The sequence below is a fragment of the Xiphophorus hellerii genome, chromosome 18 (assembly GCF_003331165.1).
Source record: "Xiphophorus hellerii strain 12219 chromosome 18, Xiphophorus_hellerii-4.1, whole genome shotgun sequence".
NCBI classification, from domain to species: domain Eukaryota; kingdom Metazoa; phylum Chordata; class Actinopteri; order Cyprinodontiformes; family Poeciliidae; genus Xiphophorus; species Xiphophorus hellerii.
The window spans coordinates 13391859-13417841 of record NC_045689.1 but is presented as its reverse complement, the minus strand read 5'-3'; the positions used below and the strand labels follow the sequence as shown (position 1 = coordinate 13417841).

The window sequence follows — 25983 nt, the reverse complement described above, 5'->3', positions numbered from 1 at the left end:
TTCATTCAATACAAATAAAAAAAAATTTTAATACAAGGAAAATAAAATAATTTTAAAAAATGAAATGAAAGGTAGCAGAAAGAAGAAAATAATCTTATAATATCTGCCCCTTTTTCTCAACTATGGATCAAAACAACAAAAAACAAACAAACAAAAAAAAAAAAACTAAAATTTTTTTGATTTGTCTTATGTGACAAAAAAAAGAAAACAAAGGAAGACCAAAAAAACAGGACTTCATCCTGATGTGAAGAAATAGACCTTCTCTAATGGTAGTAACATTACTTATTTTAGATTTTTTGTTTTACCATCTTCCTTACAGCAGAACTTGTTAGATGGATATAAAGTAGATTTTGTACTTAAGCCCCTCACACTGAAGTAGTGGAACAGATTGAAATTAAAAGCCACACATGGTTAATTAAAACCACAGGCAATGTAAAACTACAACCACAGGATGTACTCACTAGCTGAGGCTTGGCTGAATAAAATAAACTGGCTAACGGTTTCATGGTCTTCCAGCCATGCTTACTAAAGCTTATTTGCCACAAAGAAACAGCAAAAACAAACTTGAAAGTAAAATAATCTGAAAATAAAAGAAGTTGCGAGAATTAGTATTTGGACGTGTTATTCAGATTAACTTTCTATAAGGAAAAATATTGCAGTAGCTTTCATAATTTACTCATAAATAATTTATAAACAAGTCTCAGACATGTGAACTCTGATGTAGCTCAGCTCACACAACATAGATAACTTAAATATCTGTTTACTCTCCCATGTCTCAGTGTACTATGTCAGTTTCTCACAAGATGTTTAGCTGCAGGGAAGAGTCAAATACATCTTTTAGTCCAACTGAATCACCTCCAATTTAAAGTTATGATGAATTTGAAATTTTGCCTCTAGTTATTGTCAGCATGGAAGATTTGTTGGTTTGAATGTGAACTGGTACCCGCAGGCTTTGTTGTGGTGTCCTACTGGGATCTCTGGAAAGTTCCAAGGTAGTTTCAAAGAGATGGAGGCTAATTTAGAAGAAAAACCTGTGGGGATCTCTGGGTGTCATTGCATGTAGGAGAACTAATGAACAAAGCGACTTTTTCCGTTCCCAACTCTTTGCCAATGACACAAATGTTGGATGCCACTCACCATTTTCCAAATTGTTGATTTTTTGAAATTTTCTTGAAAATATGCTGGGACCATGAGTCAATGATTGAAATGTTATACAATATGCCAAACACTGTTGAATTCAAACTCCATACTGCATTGATAGTGCTGCTTTATACAATGTAAAATATGTTATTTTAAAATGGCAAACAGAGTTGAAGGGGGTGCACTGTGGGAGTTGCTGCCAGTGTTGTAGTTTCTCTTAATCTGAACCCTGACTCAGTGGGATCCTTTGTGGCCAGTGTGTCCTTTAATCTTTAGATGCCAGATATCCATACACTAGCAATCATAGAATTAGCATCTCACCATAACATCAACTTCTGGCAATATCTACTAATAAAGAATTCAGTTAATTCTAATGTATTTGTTAGCCCGTATAAGAGGGACAATTGTAAGAGAAGAAATGATCACAAGATGAAATCAGTGCGCTTTCACTTACTCTTGTATTGAGTGTAGAGAAGCAGAACACAGAAATCTCTTTTCATACAAAAACTTTCTAACTGCAAGTTACTGATATTATATTTTTTCGACAAAATCAAGTATTTCACATTACAGTTATTTAACAATATTTAAACATTTCACTCTGAATTATTTAAGTAATGTTTTTAAGGTACAGTCAGAACTACATTAATAGTGAAAAAATAGAAATATTTCCAATCAAAATGATGAAGAACAGTACATTACTTGTACTACTTCACAAAAATCACAAGTTATTATTCCCATTTAAACAAATCAAACTGCCGAATGCCAAACGGAACATGAGGCCTACTGCCGTTAGCAACAGAGCTAAGTTAGTTAGCCAAACACTCTTCACACATCACATTAAAGCATGATAAACTATGACACGATACAAACTAAATATTTAAAACTCACACATACAGGGCTAGCATTCATCCATGTCATTCTCCTAGAAGTTTGAACCCATTTAAAATGTCTGCAGCAACCTGAAAGGAGAATTTACAAGGGTACAGATGATGTCTCTGCTTGTCTGAATTTCACTTCAGAAAACAAAACAGAATAAAATACTGTTTTCTAAGGCTTTATGTAGAATAGTTTAATGGTTTTTAACTTCTCTTTTTATCACAACAAATCAAGTTTTCCAAACTGAAACACTGGGATTTTATGTTTTATTTATGCAATTAAACTGTTGTAAAGAAAATGATTTGCAGAGAGAGCAATAACTGTAATAGGGTCAAAAAGGTCTAGACTTTTGAAAGGTTCTCAGAACATCTTACAATTAAAATAGACATCATTAAAGAAAACCACATATGCTCAAAATACTTAAACAGAACATTGAGTGAATCAGTGGTGTGTTGCTATTTTTAAAGATGAAGGTTTTGTTCTGTCACATACAAAACACATTATATGAAATCAGCAGGCACAGCCTTTGAGCCTGAGGACATTAGGGTCTTGACTGGAGTTCAATGGAATTTATTTTTTTTTCTTCTTAAATTGTGAGGTTTATCACAGAGCTTCATTCATACAGTCTGCACAGCATCACAGCCACACTTTAGCCACGCTGGTTGATCATTTAATCATAATGCAGTCTGAGATTTGCAAGAAATTTGCTTTTACATGATAGTTTAACTCAGCATAGTCATCTAACTAGCATATTACTTACAGGTTTTTGAAAAGTAAGCCATCCATTGATTCCTTATGTGTTGTTTATTGTCATGTTTCAGATTATCAAATAATTGTTGTTTGTATGAGACAAAGGTAAAATGATTAAATAATAAAAAAAAATAAGATAATTGTACTGTTTTTCACCGATGTTCCAAAAAGAAACAGAAGTAAACTGGTACAGAAAACAAATGTTGACTATAAAAATTTAGTTGTAGCAGAGTGCATGTTTATGTCCTCCTTACAATGTTATTCTAGAAAAGGTAATTCCATCAGATCTCACCCTTGTGGTTTTTCACCTTTCAACCAAACCAGTCACTCACCAGGAAAACTACAATTAGGATGATGAGGATTCTTCATCATGTCTCATTTTGAGCGGAAAGCTGCTGGTCTTATTGTACTTATTTTAATTCACTCTTTCCTACTCATAGTACAGCAGTGTCCTTCCTGCACAAAGGTCAGGATCTTCTGAGGGATGTGTTCTTATATTTGGGTATTTTTATGTCTGAAATGTTTTTCATTCACAGCTGCTTCTACTGGAGAGTTCTGCATTGTTCATTGAAGGCTTAACGACATCATAATTTGTTGGCATTCAACTGTTATGCATCATTCACACTAAAGAAAACAAATTTAGTTTATCAGATAAAGCTGATAACAGTTGACCAAGCTCTCCTTGTGAAAACTGTTGACAGTGAAATATCTCAAGGCAAATTGCTAAGTATAACTATGGTCATCACAAAATTAAGACATCAGTGTAAACTCTCTCATGGAAAACAAAAATAATAAAGTCATTAGATTTTACCCTGTGATACAATTTGCCACCACAGCCTATTATCCCACATATTGATCACTGCTCCGTTTGATTTATTCTACTAAATATCCTAAACCTTTCTGTTCTAAATAATACCATCATGTTAGAAGAGGCACCTTTAACCCCTTAATCCGCACAGGAACACCCGTGTGTCGTTTTTCCATTGTATTTTCCGGGGCTGAGATTTAAGGGTTTAAACTCTGCCAGTGTCCATTATGACGCTTTTATGGGTAGCCTAGAATCCCCACTTTTGATTGCCACCTCATTCGACCAATAATGTTATGAAATGGCTTTTTCCGAGCCAAAAATATCCAGATAGTGACTTGAGCTCGTTTTGACATGCCTATATTCTTTCTGGGATATTTCTGACTGGTCAACTCGGGAACTAAATCTAAAGCCACAGATGTGTAGCCAACACTTGTCCTTATATCATTCTAAGGATATAAGGCATTTTGGGGTTTGTTTTGACATGAATCCACCAGCTGCCATGCACCACGCGTTATGTGTGCGCCTTTGCTGCGTCAAAGTCAGGCTCTGTGTGCCCTCATACGTAACGGTGTTTACAGGACTTTTTCTCACCAACGGAGAGCCACAGAGAAACACTTTGTCAGAACAACTGGATGTATTTCTTCAGCAGAACTTCACATCTCATGGGAGTGAATGATTATGGCCGTAAGAGCTGACAAGTTTTGGATTTGAGAATACCAGAAACTTTTAGTCGTCTGCTGCTACAGTCAGAGCAAGGGGGGGGTAAAGCATCCCGAAGAGTGAGAATGGGGGGCCGAGGCAATGGTGGCGTGGGGGGGAGCTTGGGGTTTGAAGAAGAAGGAGAGAAGATGGGGAGGTGGATTGAGGGGCTAGCATATTGTTAGAAGGGGGGCAAAAAAGGAGGGGGAAAAAAAAAAGAAAAATCTGGGTGGAGCAACATTTTACAATTTCTTTCATATTACAAACATAATAGCTACAAACTATTTACAGTTAAAGTATTTTTGATTGCAAAAATAGATCATTTAGCTTGTCATCTTCATGAAGACACCAAGCTTTTGAATGTACTCCAAATTGTTTAAGAACAGCAGCTGATTTAATTTGGGTATACCTTTTCAGGCTTTTTTGGTGTTTTGGGGGGTGAAGGTTAAGGGGTTAATCAACGTACCAGCTTTTTTTCTGAGTCACTAAACAACTTATTTGAGGAACAGCAATAAGACAATATGAAACAAGTATTGCTACATCCATGTTGCTGTTTGTTTTCATTTTCCTGTTTTAATAAATGGATTTATTTCCTGAGCTAAATGCATACCCGGGAATTGTGTGGCAGCACAATAACAGCACTGTAACAGCACACACTGACCTTGTTAGACTTAAGTGAGGCTCTGATTCTCGTAAATTATCAACACTTTTGCTTAGCTTAAAGAGGCTCATTTGAAATCCTGTGGTTCTCTAAAGCCATACTTCAAATATGTTTGTGCATCAGCTATTGTATCTTGAACAGCCTGCTGGGGTGGGCTGTGTTACGGCTACTCTTGGATTTTAACAAAAATCAAAAATCAAAAGGTGCCAGAGTAGTTTCTAGGAGGAGGGTTTTCCGACTCATCCAAACCAAAGCACTCGCGGAAAGTTTTCTGGTGGCAAACGGTGACTTTCTCAATGTACAAAAATAACAGAAACACTCTCCGAGTTGACTTTCCAAAAAATGTAAAATTAAACTTTATTTGGTGCGGTGGAAAAACTATTTCACCCCTCGCTCCTTAACCAAACAATCAGATGCCCTGCAGCAGCTGCTTCTGCTGCCTAATCACAGCAGGAGGTCACCTGATAAGGAGGAGGGTCTAAACAAAACACATAAATAAACAAGTTACAATAGATATATTGTTTTTATCAATTTAGATCTGTAACCTTAATACATTAGCAAAGATAAGTTAATCCAATCCTTAATAGGCTCCAACAGGCTGAGACATTCTTTATTAATATAAACAGATCAGGAAGGCCAGCTGTGCTTTGTATACCTTCTTTGATTCGCTGCGGGTAACTAAAAAAAAGAAGTTTGCATGAGAAGCTGTTATGACTCCTTCACAATATATCCAACCCCATGCATGGTATTGTGTTGGTTCTCAGGCAGACTGACAGAATTCATAAAGGAGAATTATCACGTGTATCACAGATATTGAGACATAGCAGTTTTTAATATCAGTACTGATCACTTCTGCTTTCAACAGAAAATTAGAATTAACCACTGCTTAGATCACCATTGGAACATATTACCTCTATTTTCCATCTAAATTGCAGTACATGTTTGGCATTGCATCTGTGGTGCTGAAATATCTTGTTCAGATGTATTGATTAGATGTTAATTTATTTATTGTTAATTTATTGAACTTATATGGTACTTTGCAGTTAAATCAATGCAGGATAGCGTTTCTTCTGTACTTTCTCAGTGATCTTGATGTGGTTTCATATTTAGCAGTTCCGGTAAGAGAAATTAACTAGTTCTCCCTGTTTTTTTCAATCAAGGCTGTGAATTATTACACATATAACACCAGCATGTTTCAGAAAAGAGATGCTTGCACAAAAAGCTTACACAAATATGGCAAAGTTCTTCAAGCTTCATCCTCTAAGTGTCTTCTTATGCTGTATATGAAATTCCCTGGTCCTCAGGAGGAAATGTGATATAAGCTTTTCAGCAGTCAGCTTGTGGCAAACTGACTGAGGATCCACAGTCAGTTTGGAAGACCTCAGACTTCCATGGCCAAACAAAGGTAAACTGATAAGGATTTGAAGTGGCACCAAGCGAGAAATCACCGCCTGCACCCTGCTTGACTCCACTTGGCTCCCTCCTTTTGTCTTTTAAGCCAAACACAAAATTTGGCCGAAGATCAAATGTATTCCTTCAGCAAGCTGACTATACCTTACCCAACAGCAATAAGATGTAATTAGTTGGGGAGGTGGCTTTATTTTCCTGCAGTGTTATGCAGATTAAAAACCAAATGCATGATTGAGAATTCAGCCTTAGCAGAATTGTTTTCTACAGGCTCCTCAGCAGCTTTTGCTACGGTTGAGGAAACAACCTTTGTTAATAAACCAGAGGAAGATTATGGGCAAGTACCTTTGCTCTGCCTCATTCTTATCGGATAAGCAAACAGCCTGAGGCAAGAGGACAAAAAAACTGTTCAGTCTTTGAGTAGACATTTATTGACAGTAAAGTAGAGCAGACTGATGGCAGCAATGGTGGGTGGTTGTGAGATTAAATGCCGTCAGCAGAGCAGAGAAACAATCTGTCTTGAGGTTGTCTAACAAGTCTCTCCAAAGAGGGTGTATCAGTCGTCACATGAAGACGGACTGACAGGATTACAGATGCAGCTTAGGGTATACAGTTGGTTATCCCACTTCTCAGGATTCTGTTTATCTCAGTTTTATTTTTTATATATATATATATATATATATATATATATATATATATATATATATATATATATATATATATATATATATATATATATATATATTTATATTCTGCTACTAGGAAAACCATTGTGAAATTATTTTGTCTGTCCTTCTAGTAAAAACTTTCTTTCTGAATGTGGTGAGAACAAAACCTCTTCAAAATGCTTCCTTGCAGAGTTATAAATGGACTATTGTAACTATTGTATATCTGCAATAAACAGTGCTCTTTGGTGGTTGAAATTTTCTGATATGCTTTCACTACCTTTACCTTGAAGCTGGTATGTCAGATCTGAGGCGAGTTTGATGGATAATCAAAAAGCTTGGAATTAATCTACAGTGCGCCAAATAAATATGCTGTTGATTGTAAGTTTATTTTTAAGCAACAATAATTTAACTGTGCCAAAGATCAGTAACATTTTCAGTTCAAAGAGTCATCCCCACCACTCCCAGTTGCTACAAAATCAAATTTGTCTAGACCTGAAAAACAAAAATTTGGAAAGGCAAATTAAATTTGAAATGTTTTTCTTTTGTCAGATTTTAGAATAAAATGAATCATCTAGGCCAGCACAGTGGGGCAGTTGATAGCACTGTTGTCTTGCAGAAAGCAGATCAAATCCCAGCTAAGGGTCCTTCTGCATGAAGTTTACATGTTCTTCCTGTACATGCATGGGTTCTCTGCGGGTCCTCTGGCTTCCTCCTAAAATCAGTTGATTATCCCCAGTGTGTGAATGTTCATGGTTATTTGTCTTGTGTGTCTCTGACCAGCCCTGTGATGGACAGGTGACCTGTCCATTGTGTACCCTGCTATACCCTGCCTCTCACCCAATTCCACTAGCAATTATCACCAGGTGCCCCCGAGGTGCACAGACAAGTAGGTATAGATGATATATGACTCATCTAACTCTTGCAAAGCAAAACAAGAGTTATCTTTTCCACAATGAATCCAGCTAAGTGAGCCATAGCCCACTTAAAAATATAAGGCATATAATTGGAAGAATAATAAAGTTTTCAAACTGTTCTACACATTTTTGCCCTTCTGTTGTAGCTACTCTAAATGACCTGTACTTATATAGTGCCTCTTCAAGTCAGTGGACTTCAAAGCACTTTACGCTACATTCAGTCATTCACCTATGTTCAATAGCCTGTGATATTGCATCAAATCATACAGAAAAATCTACTTAAAACACCCTTTCTTATTGCCTTTAAAATTAAAACATTTTCTTTTTTGATTTTATTAGAGTCATAATACCCACAGGGTGAGGACATCTGGACTGTACTATGCCAATACCATGGTAATCATTTACCAACTTAACTGCCGGAAAGCATTTAAGTCGTTACCTAAAAGTTAAATTATCTAGTTAAAGAACATAGAATGTATTCTATAAGCATTCCCACAATCTCTATGCTGTAGCAGATCATATATGTCTCATCATTTATGATATTATATCTTCACATAATATGTGTTCCTTGCATCCAGTTTTTTAAGTTTTTTTTTTTTTTTGGCTCTTCAACATATTTTTCACCATATTAGTTAAATGGGATTCCATCAAGTGATTTGTTTCAGATAATGTTCCTCCTTTGCTTTGTGCTTGAAATATAAATGTGATGGAAAATGGGATGAGTGAAAATACCAAACACATTTTATCTCTTTGAAAATCCAGGAAAAACTAGAAAAAAGGCATAGTAGAACATAACGTAGTTTATTTTGCAATGTCTGTAGCCTGTTCCTTTCATATGCTGACCTTGAATGCTTACGATTCTACCAAGGAAGATTAAAGAATTTGCAAGTCCTTTCATCTTTCTATCATTTGTGTAAAAATTCAAGGTGCTGCATTATAGACAGCGTGTGAAGAGAAGAGTCTCTCAGACTCAGAGTTTTTCAGTTGGCAGCTTTTAATGTCAAGATAGTGAGAAAAGCAGGTGATGTTGTAAGTTATTTCTTTCACCATGTGAAAAAACCTGAAAAAAAAGTCAACCTTTAGCATTAATTGTTTTTGTGCAGTGGGGGGAAAACAACCTTTTTAAGTGTCATTTTAGTCTGCTACCTTGCAAAGAAAATAACAGTCTTTGATTCTGGTACCTTCATTTTAATATGGAGACTAAATATCAGTCAAGAATCCTATTAAAAAAGTGCATTACATGAAATGTGAAAATTTCAACCCTGAAACATCTCACTGGGTATTATTTGTTTGTTATGAGCCATTAGTAAAAAAGTCAAAGAAGGCAAAGGTTCTTTTCATAATCGAGGCTGTTGAGTATACTTCAAGCAATGTAGATCCAGTTTCTAAAACTCTGCATAGGGAGGTTGTTATAAAATTCTCATTGCATTTAAAAAAGGATCACTTTTTGTTGTTGTGTTTTTGTTTGTTTTTTCTGAGTCATTAGTTGGTTTTAGGAGGAGGTGATTCAAACTGGTATGAATTCATTTACACATAGGATTTAATGCAAAAAACAGCTACCCAGCCAGCATACCTAGGTGGGCCCCATATGGGATAAAAGAGGGCTGTCATATGGGTCCCAAAAGGGTTTGTCCACGGGTTCCATGGTGGCCCCTCATGGGTTTGCCCAGGTAGATTTTAATGGGCTCTGACTGGGTCTTCAGTGGGGCCCAGATAGTTAACTTACACGAGGCCCATCTGTGGCCCACTAGGGTGCTTTCAGGAATAATTACCTGGGCCCCAATTGGGTCTGAACTGGGCTAGAATATGGGTAACAAGTGGGTTTGTCCACGGTTTCCATGGTGGCCCCACATGGGTTTGCCCAGGCAGATTTTAATGGGCTCTGACTGGGTCTTCAGTGGGGCCCAGATGGTTAACTTACACGAGGCCCATCTGTGGCCCACTAGGGTGCTTTTAGGAATATTTACCTGGGCCCCAATTGGGTCTGAACTGGGCTAGAATATGGGTAACAAGTGGGTTTGTCCACGGTTTCCATGGTGGCCCCACATGGGTTTGCCCAGGCAGATTTTAATGGGCTCTGACTGGGTCTTCAGTGGGGCCCAGATGGTTAACTTACACGAGGCCCATCTGTGGCCCACTAGGGTGCTTTTAGGAATATTTACCTGGGCCCCAATTGGGTCTGAACTGGGCTAGAATATGGGTAACAAGTGGGTTTGTCCACGGTTTCCATGGTGGCCCCACATGGGTTTGCCCAGGTAGATTTTAATGGGCTCTGACTGGGTCTTCAGTGGGGCCCAGATGGTTAACTTACACGAGGCCCATCTGTGGCGAACTAGGGTGCTTTCAGGAATAATTACCTGGGCCCCAATTGGGTCTGAACTGGGCTAGAATATGGGTAACAAGTGGGTTTGTCCACGGTTTCCATGGTGGCCCCACATGGGTTTGCCCAGGCAGATTTTAATGGGCTCTGACTGGGTCTTCAGTGGGGCCCAGATGGTTAACTTACACGAGGCCCATCTGTGGCCCACTAGGGCGCTTTCAGGAATAATTACCTGGGCCCCAATTGGGTCTGAACTGGGCTAGAATATGGGTAACAAGTGGGTTTGTCCACGGTTTCCATGGTGGCCCGACATGGGTTTGCCCAGGTAGATTTTAATGGGCTCTGACTGGGTTTTCAGTGGGGCCCAGATGGTTAACTTACACGAGGCCCATCTGTGGCCCACTAGGGTGCTTTCAGGAATATTTACCTGGGCCCCAATTGGGTCTGAACTGGGCTAGAATATGGGTAACAAATTAGTAGTTCCACATTTTCCATGATGGGCCCATATGCTTTAGCCCATAATGGTTTACAGGCCCTGACTGGGTTTTCAGTGGGAACCAGATGCCTTAATCCTTATAGGAACAATGGGGTTGTTCTCACCTAACCTTGAAATGAATAACATTCATAGATATGCAGTCTTAAACAAACCAAAGTCCTAAAATGCTTTATCACAAAATTTGTTTAAAGAGAAAAAAAGAAATTTCCTTTGGTCAAGGCTTTTTATTTTGTAAGCAGAAGTTATTTTATACCTCAGCAATTATTAGAACTTAATTAACAAAGCAAAAGGTGCCACAAGCACAAATGGCGCTCTTAAACAACAACAACAAAAAAAAATTAAAAATCTACAAAATTGTTCACATGGCATTTTTGAACAACAAACTTGTTTACTGGTACATACACACACCTTTCACAAAACATTTTAGAATAACCTGCATGCATGCTTACACTTGAAAGCTCGCATATTATTGTAACTGTCCTTCTTGGAAGACCTGCCCACCAGAGTGAGAACTGGCAGCCTCCCTACTTGCTCTAACTCTCCTATTCCCACCTCTGTCACGGGCTCCAGTGAACCACTTTGAGAGTGCCTTTTCCACATCTTTATGTGTGAGTCCAACGATGGAACCATTTCTTTTAAGTGCCCCTAAAATAACAAGCAAAGGTAGAAACTGTATTAGCATTTTACTTTAGTACAATGTAACATTCATGACATTTGCCTCTCCCCCTTCATGGGGCAAAAATGCTTGCAAAGATCTGCCAAAATAAAAGCACTCGAGTCTTTATTATTATGAACACACACTAGATTCTTAGTTCAAATTGAAAATATCCATCTATATCTTTCTTATACTGATATAAGAAAGGTTCTATAGTTATTTTGTATTGTTTGAAATACAAATATTTAAAATTTTTGTCAGCTATCAAAAGTTCTTGAGTGAAAGAACACTATGTGAATAAAACCAAAAGATTACTACAAATAAACAAAAGGCATATGACAAACAAAATAAATTAACAAATGTTTAAGGAAAAAAAGTGAAAAGAAAAGTTACTCTGACCATAAAAACTGATATTTACCATACACAACATCAAAGAGACGCAGGTCCCGGAACTGGTGTTTCCCATGTCGGCCAAACAGGTTGAACTGGACTGCTAATTCATGGGACATCAGGAATCGCATAGCCCGTCGTATTGCGTCATCCAAGGATGCTCCTCCAATTTCTGCAACCATGGCAACCTTAAATATAATGACAATTGCAAGACAACATTTGAAAATCAGGATGCAATTTAGTTTTTATTAATTGATTTGTTATTGTTTCACACATATATAGCTTATATGCTTAATTTTATACATGGACAAAATGCCAATTAATTTATGCATCAATTTAAGGGAGGCCTGTCACAATAAATTTTTCTGGACAATAAATTCCAAGAAGTTACTGTGATTAAATGTTTTACAACCATTTTCAAATAATATAATAGTAAGAACACATTCTCAAAGATTGATAAACTTTGAATTCTAATGAACAATGAGCATTGCAACTGGAAGACAATTTAAATATCCAATTATGAAGTCTTTGTAAACAAATGTGTACTTCAAAAAAATGGCAAGTTGAGACCTAAACACCAGACTGAATACTTGTCAAGCAGTTTTTAGTAGAAACAGAAAAATTATAAATTATGGGAATTTGTTTTAATTTATCATGTCATTAGTTAATTGCTTACTGCAATGGGGCTAATTTAATGTTAATTTTTAAGGAACAAAATTTTAACTTACAACTCCAGACATGAAGTCTGAGTCACCCAGCTTCTCATTCATGCCCAGGACATCATTGATTGTACACATTGGAAAAACAGCTCCTTCAGGTGGTTCAACCGGTGGTGAAGCAGATTTCTGTCTCAGCAAGGTACTCAACAACTGTCCGTGCAGTTTTTGTGTTTCTCTAACCTCCTCAAGAAGTGTAACCAGCCTAGTAAACATAGCCTCTCCCAAGCTGGAGCTGCTCCTGCTCAAAGAAGTCCCAGGACTCATAGAAAGACTTGCAGTTGTGCTTCTCTGATTTGGAGTTGTGCTGGGGCTTCTCTGATTTGGAGTTGTGCTGGGGCTTCTCAGATTTGGAGTTGTGCTGGGGCTTCTCAGATTTGGAGTTGTGCTGGGGCTTCTCAGATTTGGAGTTGTGCTGGGGCTTCTCTTTCTGGACACACCGAGACTACACACTTTTGAGGCAGATCCAACTGTAGTAAGTTCCAAGGGAGGAGAAGGTGGAACTTCATTCTCTGAGGAGTTCACACTGTCTTCACTTGAAGAAAATGTGCCCCATTTGTGGGAGGATCTGAAATGATAAATCAGAATTTAACAAGTGGTAAAAGTTGGTAAAAAAAACAAACCAAAAAGGCTAGTCTAGTGAGCAATTTAACTATTTTATTTCAAGTTAACTGTGAGAGATACAGAAATAAGATCCAAAAGATAAAACGTTACAGTTGAACCTATGACAACCAATATGGTTAAAAAAACAGTAATCTAGTTCATTTAAAGTAGGAATGTGGCAAAATCTATAGTAAAGCTCACAAGTAGTAGCATTTTTTCCTGTGTAATTTTCCATTCTTACAAATATGTTGTTCCTTTAAGTCCTGAAGGATGAGAAAAAAAGTAAAGCAAAGAGAACCAAATGGGTAAAGGAATTGAAAGCGGCTCAAATGACAACTAGGAAGACAGAAGGTTTAGAGTTGTGTGTTACATAAGTCCCTGTTCCACACTACCTTCTACGTCGCTTTTCTGGGATATCATTATCTGTTTGAAGATCTGATGTTGCTTCTGCCCTTGCAAGCTTTCGTCGTGCTTCTCCATAGCAGTCTTTAGAAAAGAATTTTTAAAAAAAAGGATTAACACATTTGTAAATCTAAAGCTCACGTTTTCAAAATTTTCATACAAGTAAATGTTTGTCACCTGCATTTCCAAGAACACGCACACAGCATATCTTCCATGAAGCATCTGGCTGTAGTTGTTGCTTTACTGCTTTAGTGACATTTATACCAAGGCCTGCTGGCCAGAAGCACTGAATCTTGTTTGCATCAGTAAACCAACATGATGGGATAATATCCACCAACTTCTTTCCCTCTGTTGATTCTTCAATGAATTCCACGACGCTGAAGGACATGCTGGAAGTTCATATTAAGTAAATTAGTGGTCATGTAACTGAGGAAAAACAACATGACCGTTCCGCAAAGGAAGGACTACCAGTTTTTTTGTCAGGCTTGTCACCGGTACACCATAAAGATGGTCAGAAAGTTGTGTCATAGTTCTGATTCCTAGACAAGATGAATCAATAGGGTATCTGCAGAAACAGTCTTGTTGTTCATAAAATTGACACACAGTGTACATGGCTCCAGATAACAACTGTATTATATTCCTTATTACAGCAACTCTGCCCTCAACATCAAAACAGTTATCTCCTACACAACATGATATGACGGTTCCCTCATGTCTGTACTGCCTGAACTGCATGTGAGCAGGAAAGTCTGGGAGAGTTGGACCACATGAATGTGGAATTTGAGCTTTACTCTGTCTTCCATCTTCTCCCAGAATGGGTTTTTCAGCTAAACGCCGGACGACTTGTTGGAGAGGATTTTGGGGTCTTCGTACAAGTCGCTTCAATGTCCCAAGATAATTTTCAAAGGGAAAACATGAAATATTGTCCAAGGCACCATATTTTCTGGCATCATCAGCTAAATGTATGAGACAGTGGGTGTTGTAGACCAAGTGTTCTGTTCCATACAACTTCGCAAAATTGGTAACATAACACTTCAACAGTTTTCCAGCATAGCCACAGTATTTACAGCACAAAACAGGACTGAGAAGAATTGTCATTGCTATTGAGAGCAACATAAAGTTGTTGTACATTTGTGCTGATAGTCGTCCTTGAAGAACCACTGGGCCAGTGTACAACAGAAATTGTCTGAATTCTGTTGCCTTCCATTGACTGTACTCCATCAGTGAACGTGGTTTTCTAGAAAAATTTCTAGGAAGGTGATCTCTCACTGATTTCAAGTGATTAGAAATAATTGAAATGGTAACTGCAGACAGACGACACCTTAAAGGTCCTTTGATCCACAAACTTATAACTTTTTTAACATGTCCTAAACAAACCAGATGCATATAGTCAAGCACAAAGCTTGACACCATTCCTACACCAAGCTGCTGCAAGGGTGAAACTCCATGATGGTGGTCTTCATCTGTCAAAAGTTCAAAAGTTTCATCTGTTCGTAGAGGTGCTGTACAATCAGGAAACACAACCTTCTTATCCATGTAAATTCCATGTTCTACACAGCGTTCACAAGAGCTGTAGCCAGAATGACCTTTGATACATTTCAAAAATGCCCGAGCAGGTGCATCACAGATGAAGGCATCTGGAAGTGCAACATTAAAATGTTTTCCTCTGTAATTCAAACCCTCTTGAGTTATTGACTTCAGGTCTTCAATAAACTCTTTCAAGTATTTCGTGACAGAGTCAGGCTTGGCCACACCTGCATACAAGCCAATGATAAACACACCAGATTTTGGAAATTCCTTAATCATGGCCAAAATAGGCCACAACTCCATTTTTGAACTTTTGAAGAGTGGTAAGCCATCAATGTTCACCCGGAGAGTCAACGTATCAACTGAAAGATGAGAGTCATTTAAAAGCTGTGAAGTTAGTGTCTTAGCCAGTCCAAAATGATGGTAAATACCATGTCCCATTTCTTTCACTTCAAAGGTTTTGGGAGTTGACAAAAGACTTCTAGAATCCTTGGGTAAATCCAAACCATAGTGCACTAAAATATGTAGCAGCTCTGTCAATGCACTGTGTGAGATATTTCGATTTGCTGCCCAATCAGCAAGCTTTACTTTAAGTGTACGTGTGCGATCAATTTCTTCAGACGTGCTGTTCAAATCTATTTCAATGCTACTGGCAGTAAATTTTCTTCCAGCAACTGATTGTTCTTCATGTTCATCTTCAAATTCTGCATCAGTCTCTTTTTCACTCAAATGAGCTTCAAAGTTCCACTCTTCACTGGAAATCTGGTTGTCCACTTCCGAAGCATAATCCAAATCAGAAAATGTGCCACTTTTGACCTTGAAGTCTTCCAAAAACTTTAAATGCTCAGAAACTTTGGCTTTAATTCGTCTTCTTTTTGTCCGAGAACTACAATAATAATCCATTTTTTTAAATCTGTAAAAACACAAACAAAGCACATTTTAAGATGGCTATTTACTACGGAATGATAGAATACTTGTCTAAAGACTGAAATATAATTTTGTCTTTGCCAAATGCTTTTTTATTTAACACAATAATTAATCATAAGAATTTTACTATTAAAGGTACTTTATGTGTTAGTTGAAATTTAAAAGGTGATAAGCAAGGACAAATTGAGTTTTCAGGATGTAAAATTAGTATGGAATTAAAATTTATATTTCACAAGAAGTGCAACAACCAAACAACCTGAGTAAAGACAACATCCCTGAATCATAAAATAAATGTATATGTCTCAGATGTCACAGTTTTTATGATACTAATGCAACTGGTTATCCAGTTATTACTCAGTGCACTGCTTATTCAAATATTGGCAACAAGTATATAAATAAAAAAAATACTTGATTAAGTACGTAATTAGCAAAATCTAGAAAATAATTCAATTTTGATTATAAATTTAAAGATTGTTTCAACACTGATTTGTGTCAAGGGATTTCTTCCATCCATCCATTGTCTGTTCACCCTTGTCCCTAATGGGGTCGGGAGGGTTGCCAGTGCCCATCTCCAGCTACGTTCCAGGCGGGAGGCGGGGTACGCCCTGGACAGGTCGCCAGTCTGTCGCAGGGCAACACAAAGACATACAGGACAAACAACCATTCACACACACACACACACACACCTAGGGAGAATTTAGATAGACCAATTAACCTAACAGTCATGTTTTTGGACTGTGGGAGGAAGCCGGAGTACCCGGAGAGAACCCACGCATGCACAGGGAGAACATGCAAACTCCATGCAGAAAGACCCCGGCCGGGAATCGAACCCAGGACCTTCTTGCTGCAAGGCAACAGTGCTACCAACTGCGCCACTGTGCAGCCAGGGATTTCTTTATTTTGAAAATTTATAACTTGCATCATGTCACTCTTGCACACGCCACTGAGAAATATTGCATTTGTTTCTATGAATCTACTTAAAATTGCTTTTTTCTACAGATTGCTTAATTTCTCCAGACAAATTTGAAAGCACATTGACAAAATTAATGTTAAACTCATTTATAATTGCCTTGGTGTAATTTAAAGCATTATCGATTAGATCTTTTACAGTGGCAAAAGCAATAACCTAACCGTTGTTAAATGACTCATCTTTCAGTTCATATTTTAATTCTAAATGTTAACATTCATGGGGTACCACTCTTCAGAAGTGGTACCCCACTTCTGAAACAAACTCTGGTACCCATGACTAAGGAATTTCCTAAGTGTAATGTTATTATAGAGTCTTATTTATTGTCAGTTTTGGCAGAAGTAGTAATTTGTACATAAAGCTTGCCTGATAAAATGGTTATAAAATTGCAACAAAACATTTAATTCCCAAAACCTTATGAAAGTAAAAATTATAAAACTACCTTTTTCAAATCGTTGATGGGTGATCTTCACAGTTTCGTGCTCTTCAAGTCTGCAAAGAAATATATTTTCATAATGCAGTTAATATAACATTTGGGCTTCTCCAAAAAATAATATTAAGGCAAAACAGCCTATGTATTGAGCAGGGGTGTCAAACCCCAGTCCTCAAGGGCAGGTGTCCTGCAACCTTTAGCTGTTCCTCTGCTGCAACACACCTGAATAGAATAATTAGGTCATTAAGGCTCAGGAGAACTGATCTACACAAAGAGGAGGTAATTAAGCCATTTCATTCCAGTGTTTTGTACCTGTGGCACATCCAACAACTGCAGTTTACCGGATCTCGAGGACTGGAGTTTGAGACTCTTGGTATAGAGTACTCACTGTAGCCATATATTGTAAACACTGAACAGTTTCACTAATGCAATTATCCTCATTTACTGTGTATAGTACTGTGACAAGACAGTAGTATTAATCCTAAGAGCAGTTTAGAAAATCACTAAGAAATCACTCCTAAAATATTGCACGTATTAAAGAACAAGAGCTACACTTAAAATATTGCAAAAACAACAAAAAGAATTCTTCATCTTTCAATCTTTGATTCAGGAGTGGCCACTGAAGAACACAAAACTGTGCAGATTGAAACAAACTCTGGCAGAACAAAACACTTTAAAGTGTCACTTACAAAATAAAAAAAAGGATTTAAAAATATTTACTATACCTTCATCCTATTTACAAAAAAAGCTTTTATGCCAAATATACTGAAACCACATGTGCCCCATATAGTGTTGCCCATTTCTATCCCATTCCCAGTTAGCCCACATTAATGCTGAAAAGGACCCATACATTTAGCCCAAATGGGTCAACAATATGGCTCCCATTTTAGGTTAACCATATGGGGCTCATGAAGTTAGCCCAGATAAAACCCATGCCCACTCATTACCAATCTCGCCCAAAACAAAACGATTCAATGCAGTTTCATTAAAAAAAAAAATAATAATAATTAAAAAAAGCACCCTTGCATGGGTGGGTCCCAGCCAAGCTAGCATGCATGAGACTCATGTACATGAAAAGCTCATGTACATAGAATGAAATCACAACAGTTACTCTTTTTAAATCATGCAAGTGGTTTTATTGTCTCAAGACACTGAAACAAATTCTGCTAGCAACTTAGATTCTTTAGTGAACCGAATTTATTCTGCTGCGTTAGCGCTCAAATGAACCAATGGTAGCTCAGCAAATAATGGCGCCGCAATATTTGAAAATGTTCTGGCCCAAAACAATACGGAGTTTGAAATCGCTCTGCACCAAAATATTCTTATCTTAATGATGGTAGATAACTTATTGTGTGTGTTTTAACAATATCAGAAAAAACTGTCACAGGAAAGGATAAAAAAAAAAAAAAAAACATAAATAATCTTTTGGGGTACGCCGGTCATCCAATCTGTTACGACCAGCACATTTCTTTAACTGGGGATTTAAAATCTCCCTAAAATTTGATATAATGCAGGTAAAACAGATAGAAGAGAAGTACTTACAGATTGTTTCGTAGGACAGCCAACCTGCAGACTCCGCGCAAACAGACTGATGAGGAGAATACGTTGGAGTGTGAAACCGCATATCCATCCGCAGTTAATTTTACGTTTTCCAAGAAATTCAAGATTAATTTTGAGAGTGTTACATCGGTTTAACAAATGTAAAACCGATGTAACACTCAAAAACGTGCTCAAACAAAAATAAATAAATATTGTCGTCCTCCTTATTCAAATGTTCTTTGAAACTATTTTCTTTCGCGGATGTGTAAAATGCCTACTTCAATTCACCAATCTTTATTAGCAAAGGTGCCAAGAGCACAAGTGTTAAACTCCAGTCCTCAGATGTCCTGCAGCCTGTAGATGAGCCACATGTACAAAACCCTGGAATGAAATGGCTTAATGACCTCCTCCTTGTGTAGATCGGTTCTCCAGAGCCTTAATGAACTAATTATTTTATTCAGTTGTGGTGCAGCAGAGGCTCATCTATACGCTGCAGCACACCTGCCCTTGAGGATTAGAGTTTGACATCGCTGCAATAGAGCAATAAAAAGATTAAAAAGATCATTGCAACCAGATTAAAATATATAAAATTAATCATTAATAGAAATGTTAAGTTTTTATTTCATTTTATTTATGCTGACAACTTGGAAAATGTTTGCAGATATATGAAACAGATCGCGATGCTCAAAATTTTAGTCTTTCACTTGATAATGAGTTTTGTTTAAATTTATTTTCTAAACATTTTGTAATATTTTTCACAATGGTCTGATCTGAACAATTTCTCCAAATAAGAATTAAATCCTGTTGTGAAAAAGCTGCAATAAACCCTTTGGATTAAAAAAAAAAGCAAGGTGAAAAGTCCAGATCTGAACCTAATTTTGAGTGAGCAGAAGATTACATATACATGGTGCATATTTAAAACAGATTATGTCACAAAAATCACATCCAGACTGGACTGGACTGTTCTAGTGTAAATAATAAAAAGAAAAACCGTTAGGGGTTCAAAGTGTAGTAAGAACAATACTGAACTGTTTTAAAAAATAAAGCATTGAAGCATTATTTTTTAATGGCAATATCCTGGTCTTTTTGGAAGCCTAGTGTCATGTCGGTGTTAGTAAATGAGCCAGACACAGAGATCACATAGTGAGCATGTTTTAGATTCAAATACAATACACCATGGTGACTTCCAAGACGAGGTAACCATCCAAGGAAAGTTTTTCCTTCTGTTGACAGAAAAGCTTATGCAATTGCTTCTACACTTTATATCAACTCCATTAGAGGCCAACTGAGTACAAATTGCCTTGGCAAGACCATCAATCTGATATTTTGGGTAATTTTCTTTCCAAATTTTTATGTTCTTGCTCTAGCAGCTTTTGCTTTTGACATATAGTGAAAAGTTTGAAAGTTACAGGTTAACCACATTGTCTATTAAGATGTTCCACAGTTTTGTACCATTCACTGACATAAAAGTCTATAGGGTCTACATTTCCTTGTCGAGGTCCAACTCATGTACGGCCATGTTTATGTCATGTGGGTTCAATGTGGTCAGCCCACATGGTCTTCTCATGTTGGGCCCACAATACTGAAACCATATGGGCCCCACACAGTGTAGCCCGTATCTGTCCCATTCCCAGTTAGCCCACATAAAAAAGGACTAGGGCCTACATGTCCATGCCCAGGTCCAACCCATGTACGGTCAGCCCATGCTTATGTCATGTGGGTTCAATGTGGTCAGCCCACATGGGCTTCCCATTTTGCGCCCACAATACTAAAACCATATGGGCCCCACACGGTGTAGCCCGTTTCTGTCCCATTCCCAGTTAGCCCACATAAAAAATGGACTAGGGCCTACATGTCCATTTTCAGCTCCAACCCCTGTACGGTCAGCCCATGCTTATGTCAAGTGGGTTCAATGTGGTCAGCCCACATGGGCTTCCTATGTGGGGTCCATGATAGTGAAACCATAAGGGCCCCACACAGTGTATCCCCTTTCTGTCCCATTCCCAGTTAGCCCACATAAAAAAGGACTAGGGCCTACATATCCATGCCCAGGTCCAACCCATGTACGGTCAGCCCATGCTTATGTCATGTGGGTTCAATGTGGTCAGCCCACATGGGCTTTCTATGCGGGGCCCATGATACTGAAACCATATGGGCCCCACACAGTGTATCCCCTTTCTGTCCCATTCCCAGTTAGCCCACATAAAAAAGGACTAGGGCCTACATATCCACGCCCAGGTCCAACCCATGTACGGTCAGCCCATGCTTATGTCAAGTGGGTTCAATGTGGTCAGCCCACATGGTCCTCCTATGTGGGGTCCATGATACTGAAACCATAAGGGCCCCACACAGTGTATCCCCTTTCTGTCCCATTCCCAGTTAGCCCACATAAAAAAGGACTAGGGCCTACATATCCACGCCCAGGTCCAACCCATGTACGGTCAGCCCATGCTTATGTCAAGTGGGTTCAATGTGGTCAACCCACATGGGCTTCCCATTTTGCGCCCACAATACTAAAACCATATGGGCCCCACACAGTGTAGCCCGTTTCTGTCCCATTCCCAGTTAGCCCACATAAAAAATGGACTAGGGCCTATATGTCCATTCCCAGGTCCAACCCATGTACGGTCAGCCCATGCTTATGTCAAGTGGGTTCAATGTGGTCAGCCCACATGGGCTTCCTATGTGGGGTCCATGATAGTGAAACCATAAGGGCCCCACACAGTGTATCCCCTTTCTGTCCCATTCCCAGTTAGCCCACATAAAAAAGGACTAGGGCCTACATATCCACACCCAAGTCCAACCTATGTACGGTCAGCCCATGCTTATGTCAAGTGGGTTCAATGTGGTCAGCCCACATGGTCCTCCTATGTGGGGTCCATGATACTGAAACCATAAGGGCCCCACACAGTGTATCCCCTTTCTGTCCCATTCCCAGTTAGCCCACATAAAAAAGGACTAGGGCCTACATATCCACACCCAAGTCCAACCTATGTACGGTCAGCCCATGCTTATGTCAAGTGGGTTCAATGTGGTCAACCCACATGGGGTTCCCATTTTGCGCCCACAATACTAAAACCATATGGGCCCCACACAGTGTAGCCCGTTTCTGTCCCATTCCCAGTTAGCCCACATAAAAAATGGACTAGGGCCTATATGTCCATTCCCAGGTCCAACCCATGTACGGTCAGCCCATGCTTATGTCAAGTGGGTTCAATGTGGTCAACCCACATGGGCTTCCCATTTTGCGCCCACAATACTAAAACCATATGGGCCCCACACAGTGTAGCCCTTTTCTGTCCCATTCCCAGTTATCCCACATAAAAAATGGACTAGGGCCTACATGTCCATTTCCAGCTCCAACCCATGTACGGTCAGCCCATGCTTATGTCAAGTGGGTTCAATGTGGTCAGCCCACATGGGCTTCCTATGTGGGGTCCATGATAGTGAAACCATAAGGGCCCCACACAGTGTATCCCCTTTCTGTCCCATTCCCAGTTAGCCCACATAAAAAAGGACTAGGGCCTACATATCCATGCCCAGGTCCAACCCATGTACGGTCAGCCCATGCTTATGTCATGTGGGTTCAATGTGGTCAGCCCACATGGGCTTTCTATGCGGGGCCCATGATACTGAAACCATATGGGCCCCACACAGTGTATCCCCTTTCTGTCCCATTCCCAGTTAGCCCACATAAAAAAGGACTAGGGCCTACATATCCACGCCCAGGTCCAACCCATGTACGGTCAGCCCATGCTTATGTCATGTGGGTTCAATGTGGTCAACCCACATGGGCTTTCTATGTGGGGTCCATGATAGTGAAACCATATGGGCCCCACACAGTGTATCCCCTTTCTGTCCCATTCCCAGTTAGCCCACATAAAAAAGGACTAGGGCCTACATATCCACGCCCAGGTCCAACCCATGTACGGTCAGCCCATGCTTATGTCATGTGGGTTCAATGTGGTCAACCCACATGGGCTTTCTATGTGGGGTCCATGATAGTGAAACCATATGGGCCCCACACAGTGTATCCCCTTTCTGTCCCATTCCCAGTTAGCCCACATAAAAAAGGACTAGGGCCTACATATCCACGCCCAGGTCCAACCCATGTACGGTCAGCCCATGCTTATGTCAAGTGGGTTCAATGTGGTCAACCCACATGGGCTTCCTATGTGGGGTCCATGATAGTGAAACCATAAGGGCCCCACACAGTGTAGCCCATTTCTGTCCCATTCCCAGTTAGCCCACATTACTGCTAAATAGGGCCCATACATTTAGCCCATATGGGCCAGCCCATATGGGTCCCATGCTACGTTAACCATATGTGTCTCATGCAGTTTGCCCAGATAAAACCCATGCCCACTCATTACCCATGTAGCCCACAACAAACCCAAGTGGGGCCCACTCATGCATGCTGGCTGGGTATTAGCTCAGCTGTACAGTACAGTTGTACAGTATTGTCAGATTAAATTGTGCACGAGCTAAATCGTTCCATTTTAAATGTTAAAAGCTTGGTACACATAAGAGAAAACTCTTATGAACTAAAATAAGAATTAATGTTAGTTTTTCCTATCTATTTTGGAGTGAAGTAAAGGTTTAAATTATTTAAATATTCAAATAATTTAAAAAATGTTAACTGTATGGGTAATTTAATTTTTTGACTTCGTAATCTCATTTTTCATTAAAGCATAAAAAATTGCATTGAGTTTTTAAAGAAGGTAAAACAAAGACTTGCATTATTCATCATCCTAACTAAATGCAGTGTGTAAATTTACAAATCAGTCTCTTGTATGTTTTGTATACCCATTTTACACAGGAAATGAGCCATTCTGAATCCAGCTGTTGAAAGAAAATCTCCATCTGTTGAGGTGCATCCAAAAACTAACAGAGGTTCAAAGCTAGAAGGAAAGCCAAAGAGAGAGATTTTGTATTTCTCCACATCTGCAAAAAAATAGACTAGAAAATGAGCAGAATGACAGTTCTTAAAAGTAAGTAGTGAAGTTTTCATGTTTTTGCTGGAATCTGTTGGAGCCTTGTTGTTACTGAATGTATCACTACATCTCAGCATTGCATTGCAAGATGTGTGTAAGCCATTAGGGACTTAAATTTTCTGCAGCAACGGTAGTTGCTGCTGGTAAAGAACAGCCCTGTTTATTATTAGTACTTCAGCCAACAGATTATCCAAAGGGGGAAGGAGCAAACACATCAAAACTTATACTTTATCTAGATCTTGTCAGACAGGAGTTGCTGTTCAAACACTTTATAAAAGCTACTGTGAGTCAGTCATCTTGTTTCCTTTGACCTTACTGTATTAAGAACTTAGCTTTAATGTGACTACAAACTTCTGTTTATACCTAGTAAAAATGCTGAATGTTTAAACAAATTTATGAACTATAAGAATTTTCTGGTTGGTTGTAGAATGTAATAGAATAGTAATAGAATGCATTAACTTGCTTTGTCATGCTGTAATGTTATTCCCTCATTAAAAACATACCTGGAGTGTTGCTTTGATTCTTTCATGTATGTATGAGGAATTCTGGAGTCTTCTGCGACAGACATATTGGGATACCTAAACACTTGCTCTCTCAAAGCGCTGCCTCTTTACCCAAAGCTCCTCATTGGAGCTTCACTACCTAGCCAAGCTTCCACCTCACTATGCTCTCCTCCCATGTACCTTCCCCACATTTCTACCAGACTATTCAGTGAACCTAAGACTATTTTCAAAGGGCATAATGGAGAAGCATTGTTGTGATGATGTGCAGAAGGCGGAGTTCTGGAAACAATAGTTTAAAGAGGCAGAAGCCAATTTCAAGTTGTAAAATTTCTCTTTAGTTGTGTTTGATATATACAGCATTTTTGAAACAACTGAAGGCAACCTGGTTACATGGTGTCATGTGCTATAAAACGATACTATGTGCCAGACCCCTGCCATGCCACCCCTTTAATTGATGCATCATTGTGTTTCTGATTGCCATGTCTAGCCTCAATTAATGTTAATTGATCTTTAATTGGTGACCAGTGCTCACAACACCTGACTGCTGATTTAAGCGGTTGTCACCTTCTGACTATAGAACAGAATGAAAGAAATGGATGACTATCTTGTACAGTGGCCTTACTTGATCTTTTTTCCCTTTACCACTTTTAGAGTTGTACTTTCATGTAGAGCACATAAAGTAATCTTGTCAGGTCTGACTATACTATGTGGTCTTTGGAAAAGGTACAAAATCAACTCCATCCACTCCTTCTCATTGTTTCCCCTCTTTGTATGCGCTCTCTCTGTTCATCCTTCTCAATTAGGACTCAGGTAATGGGTTCATGGCCTAATCTTCATGGCTACAGATCCATGTCTCTAGTTTATTACTGACCTCTGGCTTTAGAGAAAAGCTTTTGCTTCAGTAGGAATTAGATTCAAGTTTTTACTCCTCCTTGTGTATGATTGCAGAGCATTATGCCTATGCATCATGTATGAAGAAAAAATATAAATTAGAACTAAACTCATCTTCCAGTTCACCACAACTACACAGCAGTCCTCCTTTTAAATCATCATGTAGAACTACTTCAACTACAGTAAATGTAGCCAGATTGTGGAACTGTTGAACTCCTAGAATGACCTTGGACCACTGCTTTTTCCAAGCAGTTAGTTATTGTTCTATGAAAATGATAAGACTGCACTGAGATAAAAAAGAAAAAGAAAAAAATAATGTTCCGTGTGCATGTCAAAGAGTAGCACATTTTTGTCCTTTACATCCGATAATTATAGGTGGCCTTTGTCAGGCAGTGTAATGACAACAAGTCTACATGCAGGGTAGGAATAAGGTGAGTTCAGTCAGGAGCAGACTGGGTCCATTAATTGCATTTCATTAATGCATAGGTTATCTTCTCCTCATAAGAGTATTGGAATTATTTTATTTATGTTGTGAAGCAGTACTTTTTTTCATTCCGTAAACCTGCTCTGCTCCATTATTATTGAAAATACAAAGGATGATTGAGTCTCATTGTTTATTTGGGCTTACTTTAGTCAATATTCCCTATTGTGTTCCCTATGTATTTTATTATGGCTCTATTTTACATGTTTATATTGG

The 25983-nt window shown here is 38.7% G+C and overlaps 2 protein-coding genes across 9 annotated transcripts in view; one reads left to right on the top strand and one right to left on the bottom strand.

Annotated features, from left to right (window-relative positions):
- lsamp (limbic system associated membrane protein) overlaps positions 1–25983 on the top strand; it is a 783778-nt gene that overhangs the window by 311539 nt on the left and 446256 nt on the right. The window lies entirely within an intron of this gene.
- Positions 10583–15949, bottom strand: LOC116737486 (uncharacterized). Of its 8 annotated transcripts, none has more exons than XM_032590653.1 (5): positions 13683–15949; positions 13496–13589; positions 12684–13068; positions 11813–11972; positions 10583–11384 (listed from the first exon to the last, which is right to left on the bottom strand). In XM_032590653.1, exons 1-5 carry the CDS (start codon positions 13891–13893, stop codon positions 11206–11208), a joined length of 1029 nt encoding a protein of 342 aa, XP_032446544.1. In that variant the 5' UTR covers positions 13894–15949; the 3' UTR covers positions 10583–11205. The 8 variants fall into 8 exon arrangements, 2 of the variants coding, with proteins under 2 accessions (XP_032446544.1, XP_032446543.1); XM_032590652.1 differs by having other exon boundaries at positions 12513–13068; positions 13683–15948; XR_004342829.1 differs by having other exon boundaries at positions 11813–13068.